Source organism: Melanaphis sacchari, unplaced genomic scaffold (assembly GCF_002803265.2).
Source record: "Melanaphis sacchari strain LSU unplaced genomic scaffold, SCAv2.0 Contig20_pilon_pilon, whole genome shotgun sequence".
In the NCBI taxonomy this organism is placed as follows: domain Eukaryota; kingdom Metazoa; phylum Arthropoda; class Insecta; order Hemiptera; family Aphididae; genus Melanaphis; species Melanaphis sacchari.
Genome location: NW_020271042.1, coordinates 3207564 through 3218372, shown reverse-complemented (window position 1 = coordinate 3218372; position 10809 = coordinate 3207564). Strand labels below are relative to the sequence as shown.

At 25.9% G+C, this 10809-nt stretch overlaps 1 protein-coding gene across 1 annotated transcript in view; it reads left to right on the top strand.

The window, feature by feature from the left end:
* Window positions 1–544: 544 nt before the first annotated feature.
* Window positions 545–10809, top strand: part of LOC112593794 (hypoxia-inducible factor 1-alpha-like) — a 45810-nt gene continuing 35545 nt past the window's right edge. Inside the window, exon 1 of the mRNA XM_025338337.1 lies at window positions 545–916. Within this exon, the coding sequence (XP_025194122.1) occupies window positions 885–916 (32 nt within the window). The 5' untranslated portion in view covers window positions 545–884. The remainder of the gene's footprint in view (window positions 917–10809) is intronic.

Here is a 10809-nt window from a genome sequence, read left to right as displayed (position 1 = left end):
GTGTTCAACACCACTAGGTATAACAATAACAATAAAGACAACGAATAAAGATAATCGTGACGTAGACTGCCACGTAATCATAACGGCGATGATTTGTAACTGTCGTTTCTCTCTCTAAAACTCGCGATTATATACCACGATGATCTACATTTCTACAACTGAATTATGCACATTGTATCGATCGTAGAAGATTGTCGATATCTTGGTGAAATTTGTAAATAGTCGTCTTCGCGAGAAAAAAAAACGCGGTACACGTCTTCACCCCTGCCACCATACGAGTCGACTTAAGTGTCGTCTCATCTGACGAACGGGTAATGCGGTAGACAGATGTAATCAAGAGAATAAAAAAATAAAAAAACTGTACAAAATCGACCAACGCGCTCAAAGCACGCCGCGGGCGGCCGGAACCGGTTTCCATTTCATTGCAATTAAAAAGTCCGAGCTCGTCCGCTCCGATCAGACTGCGACCGTGTTTACGACCGTTGGCCGTGCTGGCGGTGTGGAGTGGGGCATGGAAGGGTGACCGAAACTTTTACCGCCGCCGCCCGCTGTCAGTGCTCTCGCGATTGCCGTACGCTCGTGTTCGTTGTCTGTCGCGCTCGCGCGCGAGTCCCGACGAAATCGTTCTCGCTATAGGTTTATCCCCGCACGTTCGGTGTGTGGACGATAGCAGTGTTTTAGAATATTATCGTCACAATCATTATAATTATTATTTCTGCAACAGTTAATTACCGTTTGCCGCTGTCTGATCGTGTAATATTTCCACAGCGTTTCACGACGCGTATTCCCGTGAAAGTTTGTCGCGTCGTCGGCAGACGACGGCCCCCGAACCAAGTAGTGGCGCATTGTGCACGGTTCATTGTTGCGCGCCCGCCGCCTTTGCAATGGAAAACAAAAAGCCCAAAGAGAAGCGAAGGTAAAACGCTAACCATGACAAGACAATAACCAAAAAAATCATAACTAAACCGCTCAGTGTCCCGAGGGCTCGTTTGTGCGACCAACGAGGTCACGGCCCGGTGATCGTTATGGGTGTCACATATCATTATTGATATATAGTTTCGTCTCGTACGGTGTATTGATTGATCAATATCGTTCTTCTCTTACTATGCGTTCGCTTCCGATGAGTGCTCGGTCCGTGAAATGATTTAGGGTCTATATATAGATATGTTTATAAGAGAACACACTTATGCTCTACTCGTTTATATCAACAAACTAAAGCTTGCCTGTTTTGATGGACAAATTACGAAATTGTCATAGTTGTAAAGTTTATGTTATTGTTATTATTATTATCACCTTAATTTTGGATGATAACGTATTATAACTATGTTAGGATTACTTTAATCTCTTGAGTTTATTAAAATATTTGTTTAATTACAGACCTATATTAATTAGTTTTAACGTTGAGCTGTTCAGAGGTTAAATACTCATACGCGTTTAAGAAAACAAATTGAGTTTGGTGGTGTTTTTCAACTATTATACATTTTAAGATTTCTTTGCTTTTTATAGCGTTCTATAATCATTTTTGTGACTAAATCATTTTAAAACTTTTCGCAAACCGTCCATGGCGTCTGGTTTGAACAAGATGATCATCTTTTATCCATTAGCCCATCTTTTATTTATGTTGTGTAGGTAAGCTAGATAAAGATAATAGATCATGATTTGAATTGCAAATTAATCATCTAAATATTTTAGTCCAATTATTGTTAGACATTTGTTAGTTCATTCTGATATTAGGATAATAAACTATGTCAATAACATAATTCAAATATATTAATTCTTTTTTTTCATACCAATTTGGGTGAATAACTTTCTAGTTGGTTTTTGTCTGATTAGTAATTTATATTGTCTGTAAAAATAATGATAAGAAATAATATGACTGAGAAGTATTTATTCTAGTACAGTTGGAGCCAATCGAGTTTCATATTATAGTTTTAAAACTATTTTGAAGTACCTACTGTAAACAGTAAGAAACTTGTAGATAAAATGATAATTTATTAAACATAATTCTTATTTTAATGTGGTTAACCAACCTATTGTGTGTTATATTAAGAACATTATACTTGAGTGGATTTTAATTGCATAGGAAAATTATATCACTTATAGATTAAAATGTTAGAATGTAATTTGCTTATTTGCAACATTATTCTAATTTAACTATTATGTTACACTATTTTTGTCTAGTTAACCAAAAACATTTGCCTGGAGGTAGTTAAGTTTATAAAATATGTATACTGACAGAAAACAATTTAAATGAGTAAATACCATTTCATATGATAATTAATAAAATAATTAAGCTAATAGATACCTATAGTGGTTTAAGAATTTGATAATGTTTTTCATTGTATAACATAGGTATCTATTATGTACTTCTTATATTCGGTATTTGGATAAATGTTTACATATTGTTTTACTAAGAGAAAGAGTTCTATTTTAAGAAAAGGGGTGATTATATAGGACTGATATTAAACCATCAATATACCTACATAACTATAACTATAAATTATAAAGCATAATACTTAATTATCGTTTAATACGTCCTATAATTAATCCAGAGCACTTTAAGTTACAAACAGCATTTTTAGAATTGAATCAAAAATAAAATAATTAGACTGTCACTTAACTCAAGATAAACCGAGAGATAAACCTTCCAATTTGTTCAAAATGAGTAGTGATCACCAAATTAATGAAGAAAAATAATAATAGAAACTTATAAAGTGTTATATATTTAACAATTTATTAATTCAATTTTTAGAAACCTAAGAGGATACTGCCTTCACATTTGTTGTATTTGTGTTATAAACATACAACGTAACAAATTTGTGATCAGTAGAATCAATTTTGTGTTTTTCAATTTAATATAAAAGCAAATTGATCTATTATCAAAGTTAAAGGTCCAGTTAAAGGTAAGAACATTATCAGTTTGCTTAACTATTGGCTTTTTTGATATTTTAATTTTTAAGCTAGAGATGAGTATTTTTAACTATTAATATTTACAATATTAATATCTTACTTAAAATTTAAAATAACTAAAAAACCAATGTTAAGCATAAGTTCTTATCTTTAAATTATAATTAAATTTACTCTAATATTATATCTAATGAGTAATAATATATTAGCTTAATTATTTAATGACAAATTTGGTATGTTATATTTTAGTAAGAGGGAGACAACACATGTGAGGATAGCTTAATATTATAAAATTTTCTAAATATTTTAATTATAATTAAGCTGGTAGGTATATTAACAGTATTAACACATAACTTAGTTATTAATTTTGTTATTCAACATCAGTTTAGGCATTTATTTTGATATTAAATTATATTTTAACTTTCATATTAAATAAATTAGAAATTTAGTTTTTCTAAAATAGATGATTTAAAACCTTTTTTTCTTAGAATTTAGTTATTGGTATGTCTAAAAAAAGTATGTTAGTATGTTTTGAATGTTTTGATATTAATATGCTATCTTCATTGGACCTCAACATAATTTTTTATACTCAGCACTTAAAATTAGTGTATTTATGTTTTTTTTTTAATGTTATATTTCTTTTCCATGTTATGTTCAGAGACCATCCTATTTGTTATAATATGTAGAGCTCAGAATTATATGCATTTGTATGTTTGTACATTGTGTATGCACTTCAATGGGAGTTTGAAATATCTATGGTTTGTATTATACCAAATTCAAGTGCAAAATTGGATTTTGCATATTAGTTTATAAATGCATATAACATTGTATATGTATTTAATGATAAATAAATTTTTCTGTAGAAAAAAAAGTTGTTGATGTTATACATTTTAGTTTATTTTTATTTTTTCTTTAAATATTTTATAATATTTTATTTTTATATTTTAATCTATTAAAAGCTTGTTACAATTTTCATTATTTTTGTATTTTTGTTTTTAATAAAAAGTTTAGTAGTTTATCATTATTCTTGGTATAAAAATCCTTTGTGAATTATTTCATAGTAAAATAAATGATTCCTATAAATTGAGAAATTAGTTCACATAAATAATGACACATTTTTACCTTAAATTATGTTGAGACTGATTTTTTATTTTTCCAAATTACACTTAAAGGGTAATTGAAAATTATACTAATTTAGATTTGTTAATAGAACAAATACAAACAATAAGTTCAATTATTGAGATAATAACTCAATGTTTAACTTATAATTCTTCATATAAAGATATAAACTTATACTTAGTGCATTATTTTTTTAAAACTTATTTGTATTTTAAATACATATGATGAAAATTTTTTATGGTTTACACAAACTTAATTTTTTTTAAATCTTAGTAGGTATCTATGAAACATATTGATAATATTATTATAGGTTTTGATATTAATGTGTTAACTGTGTCATTTGTCAATTTATTAAAATGGAAATCTAGTCAATGGTGCAATTGTATTTATGTTGCGTTACCTAAATGTATTATTTTAATTTTAAATTAGAAAAATAAATAATCTAGTTATGTTCCAGTAAGCTTATGTTAAACATAATTTAGTTAGCATCCATAGTATTTGTTATTTGAATGAATAATTTTTTTCTTGGCATAGTATTTATCAAAAATAATGATACTTCATATGTTCTTGAATTATCTTAAACAATATCATGTATTTAATTTCTAAGTATGACTTAATATGGAGGTACATGATTAAAATATGTTTAGATTCTTGATATAGGTATGGCTCAATTATACAATATATTTCTAATAATTATTAAATTCATACAATTGTAATTATTTGTAATATTTATTAAGCTAAAGTCATTGTAATTTTTATAATGTTGTACCTATATAATTTGATCCGGGCTTTATTACCTCCTTTAAGTTTATATTACTTCTTTTGAATAGACTTAATAAATTCAATGTATACCATTACTTATAAATATTGTGTATAAATGGTTTAGATTAGTAGATAGAAACATCCAATAATATAATTTGGCTAGGCCATTTTTGCAACTTATCTTATTTTTTTAAATTAAATTATGTACATAAATAATTATACTAGTAACATATTATGCATAAAACCCCCGTATTCCAGACTTATCATTTTGTACTTTTTGTTTATCGCAATATTGTATATGATAAGATATGAATGAGAGTATGAGTTTTGGATTCATAAACATTTTTTTTTGATTTCTCTCATAGTAGATTGATTTAAAGATTATTTAAACAAAAAAATCAATACTTTTTTAAGTCAGTATTTAAAATATGCACAAAATAGGTATTTACATTGTTTTATTAAAATACATAAATTCTTTGAAATATTATTCAATCACTTAATTTCATCATCATTTTTCATATGGACAGTTTGGTTTATCTCGGGTTTATGTTCAGAATTTTCTTTTTATTTACCAAATTAATTAATCAATTAATTTGTTTATTTTGAAAGATTAACTTTCACTGTTTAGGTATTTGTCTAATCATTAATAACTATGCTTTGGAGCAATTGAATATTTTAGACTATTTGGTATATTTTATAGTAATATGATAACCACACGGTTTACTCAGAACATGGTGGTAGTATAATAGTACCTTTACTGTTTTCTGAAGTTAAAACCAAATGTTTTTTTTAGTTTAGTAAGTATATATACAAACTTGAACAAAAAAATATGAAATACAGATTATACTTTGTACAAGGAATATAAATAATCAGACATTTTAATCCATTAATTATATTTTGTATTTATAATTCCAATGAGTTTCAACAGATACAACATTCAAACTATTGTTTCCATATAGTGTTGGGGATATGTAATTGCACATGCATCATGATTTTTAATTAAGAACCTTTTAATTGCCTAATTTATGTTTATTAATAATTAAACTAACCTATAATTTTAATTATATAAATAATTTTCCTTGTAATTTACTTATCTTTTTCCCTACTTAAAGGGCAAGGGATGTATTGCTTAAACATCAATACTTTGCTTGTCAATATTATGTATTTTAATTGAAATATATGTATAACTTAGTTTATACTTAATCTCAAAAATTATTATTTATTGTTTATTTTTTATGATAATGTATAATACCTATATGCCCATTGAATTTCTTATAATAGGCATTTAAAAGGCAATTAAAAAAACTATTTAATTTAATATCTATTAGGTAGATACAATTAAAGACACGTTTAAATTTAAGTTATACAATCAGTGTGGTATTTGAGATTGATGGTCTTGAAATGAACTTTTCTGTATATTTCCTCATTTCTAAGTTATACATTTAAAATACTTAGAAATAACAATATAAAAATTGGCTTTAACATTTGTTGAATAAATTCTTGTACTTGTTTGTATGTTCGATTAGATTTGATGTAGATATAAGTCTTAGTGAATTTCACAGTACATTTTTGTACTTTAGTGTAGACATGGAGATTCCCTGCCTGAATGGTCTTGGGCTCGTATTTATATTAGTCCTTAGCCCACCACATTTATTTAACTAATTACAAAAGTTTCAAGTTTTCTAGAACTTTTCAACTAGTAATAAACTGCTATTCTAGATAATCTATTAATACACTTTTTTAATATAACAATATAGATAAGTATGTATAATGTTAAATTTATGAATATTGAATAGGTATAACTACATTTGTCTATGTTCCTACTATAACTCGTACTATACCAACTTATATATTTTTAAAACCTATTATACAAACAGTGTTGGGTGATTTAGTAACTTACCTACATATTTTAATTGTTAAAATGAGATATTTTTACTTATAGGTCACTATTAACTATAGGTTTAATTTATTAGTAATTGCTAAAACTAAAAGTTAAGTTGATAATTGTTTTAAATTTTTTTGATCATTTAAAATATTTTAATACATGTTTTTTGAAAAATGTATTGTGATGATTATCAGAAGATTCGATTACATTTTTATAATATTGATGTTAAATGCATGCAAAATATAGATAATATAAATATGGCACATGTGTAATTTATTAATTTTTCCTTGTTTCAAGGATTTTTATTTATTTATTACTTTTAATCATCTAATCTCTGGAAGTTGAATATTTAAAGTACCTACCTAACTTTTTTTTTACAACTCTAAATCATAATATATGATTAGAAGCTTAAAACTAAGTCGGTAAATAGCTCATCTATTGATATACTGCAGTGTATTAGTATAATTCTATAAAATTTAGATGAAGTAGATAAGTAGATTAGAAGTTGATAATTAAACATAAATAATAATTATATAAAATACTTAAATACATATTGGTTATCGCTCATCTACGCATTTATTATGTATAATGGAACGTTAAACTAATAATAATAGTAACTGTAAACGGGTAACAACTATCAGTAAAACATCCCTTGTATACAATAGTCTAAACCAGTGTTTCTCAATCTTTGCGCTATGCCATTAAAATATTTCATACTTGGCAACACGCTAACACGCATGATAAACAAATAAGAATAATGGGTATTATAAAATGTGTTAAATAGGTCGATAGCAGATAACTTATTTTTTGAATCATCATGTAAGTTTTATTAAATACCTATTAGTTTTTGTAAGTCGTATCAAAAATATTTGAATATTTTGTGTCATTTAACTGTTATTAAATAAAATCCTCGATAAAATCTAATAATTGTCAATTAAAAAAAACAACAAAACTCTTAATTAACGTACTACTTATATTTTATTTTTTCAAGGTAAAATAAATAAAGGGTTCAACGCATAGATGTAAAATTTTTTCTGACTTTCCCTTATTTCAGGCCCCAACAATTTGTCTGGCTGTTACTTATTTTTATTTCATGTAATAAATTATTCAATACGGAAGTTGATTATGCGTTTTTTATTCTAAATAAATTACTCTATCAATTACAAACCAGTTTGAGTTAAATTTTAAAGTGTAATATCGTTAAATAAATTCAGTTTTTTCAACTTGTGTATAATAATTGCCTGAATATAAAATAAAAAATAATAGGTAGTTAAAGGTGCAAACGAATAAAAAAAATGTTTTCTAAAACATTAGACAAATAGTATATATTATGTTTACTTAAAAATAGAATTTTTAAGTTATAACTTATAAAGTTGTTGATAACTGTTGTTATGATAAACCTATTGATATTTTATTATTGTGTATTTATGTAGTACGTACACTTATCACTGCCACATTGCTATAATATTCTATCGGTCACAGGAATTTACTTAGTCACCCTCGAAGTTGTCTACCCCGAAACTAATTAATTTCTTAAGATTATATAAATCATATTTATATTGAATGGGGTTATATGTGTATTTTGTTACAATAAAAATGTGGGATCTTTGGAAATTCAATACATATATACGATATAACGTATATGAATTCTCTATCTACATTATAATTTAGAATGTTGTTTAGGATTAGACTGATAAGTTGCTCGAGTTTATGATATTGTTACACATTAATGTAGGCATATATTTGAACATGAAATATTATTTTTTACTATAAATATGTGAGATAATATTAATATAATAATATGATGGATTTTCATTGAATACGAAAAATTATTGATATAAGTAATGATAATGTTATTATAGCTGTTACAGAGTAATATTGTTTTACTTATTTGTAAGGGTATATGTATATCATTTGATAGTTGTGAATTTATATAATGTTCTTGTGGTGGTGTCACACAATTTACTTAACCCTCCTTGTCGCCTGATTACTTATACAATAATTGTGTGATTTATATGTAATAAAAAAAACTGATTCTATGCACATTATTTATAATATTATTTTATTTTTATATCTCGTGTATACGTTGAGTCGTTGCGTTGACTATGTTAGGTTTTACGCAATTTTTTGTTAATTATAATTTATTTTGTTCATATTATACATAACCTATTCTTGGAGATATGGTTAAAATTTATATATCTTACATGTTACTCGAATTTTTTATTTTTTCTGTACAGTGAGCAATTTTCCGTAACCATATAAGTTACCAGGTTACCGTATATGTTACTGTGCCTGTATGTGTGAAAAATATATTTTATCTTTCATGGCGTTAGTAACCGTGTATCAAAGTTTTTTTAAGCCTGTTTGTTTTTCTCTTGTTAAGTTATTCACTGATTCACTATTCTGTAACAAACCAATATGGTCTTTAAAGCTGTTATAAATTTATTTTATTTAGATAAGTATAGACAATAGTAATGAACAACAGAAATAACTTATTAAGGGTGGCGGGAAGGGGACTCTTTACTGCATCTTGTTTACTATAATTTACGACTTTGAATATTTTGATGTTTCTCAATTTTTCAGTATCGCTTATCATTTAATTCGTTTTATAATTTTTTATTTTTTCTATAGTCTAATGTATCATTAGTATTGACTAATGTAATGATCTTTATGGTGTATTATATCAGTATTTAAAAATTTTAACTCGTCCAAAATGTGAACAACACGTCGACACTTAAGAGGACGTTGTACCTACATATGCTGACATTGTATGACTATGTGCTGTAAATACGCCCAGAAAAATCCATTTTACTCTGTTATTTTTAATATTAGAGTAAATAATGTATTATTAAATTTAAAGCTAAAAAATATTATCTAAGGCCTTGTGTGGGCTTTTTCTGGTATCTATTTTAATTTTGAATTAAGTTATAGTAATTTTAAAATCAATAATTTTAAGGAAAGATGGGGAAATCCACTTCTCGTATTTTCATAATCAGACAAGTATTAGAAAAATATTACAAGTATGGAAATAATATACTTTATAAATTTCAGGTAACTAAGAACTACGTTGGCAAACTCACGATAGTTTATATTTTTAAACATAAGTCTATTTGTAAACATTATATAATTCAAAATGAGTACATTTTTATGTACTTTAGTAATTTCCTTAGGACAGTTAGATATGTATCCAAAAATAAATACTGTCTTTATAAAATAAGTTTATCTGTTCACCATAAATATAAACCAATACAATAACATACACAATGAAATCGAATATTAGGAATATTTGCTACGTATAACTTATTATTTTCTTCTGGAAAATTTTTCAAGTTAAAACTAATCTTTAGCTGATTAAGGATTTCTTTATTTAGTTTTCTTCCTTCAGTTTTGATATCTATTCATACGTAAAATAGGAATAGAAAATAGTGTAGATAGATACAAATGAAAGAAAGTAGAAAAACCATAAAAGTCATGAAGTAAAAAAACTTTGTGGCAAAATAAGAAAACCGCCTACTAAATATATTTTGTTACAAAAACTTAAAATATTTAATAATCGTAGCATTGATTATAGTATAAAATGAAATTTTAGTATATTATTATCAAATTGAACTAGAAATAGTCATATGTATCTGCATATCCGTCGCGCGTCGTGTATGTTTATGCCTATGAAATTAATATAATTGCAATAATTGGTGTATCTACATCTTAATAGATTAGAAAATGGTGAATTAGGTTTTCAAATGATTCTACTAAATCTATTCACAGTTTTTATTTGTTAAACAAATGTTTTTAAAAGGTCTGTTAGTGTAATTAAAATAATGTATTATTGTTTTATTTTTATTTTTCATTTAAAAGTTAAAACAAGATGGATGATGAATATGAAGTTTCATAAATAAATAATATGATTTTTTGTATCATTGGTAGTATAATGAATTTAATAATATAAATCTCAACTAATAATTGCATTATTTAAATGGTATAGGTACGCCAGTAAAACATATTATATTTATCATATTTGTTTGAATTACAAATGACTGTTCTATTGTAGACAAAATAATGTAAATCCACTTGATGGAATCAGATATTTCATTCATTAGATAATAATAACCGAATCGAATTGGTTAATTGGATAATAA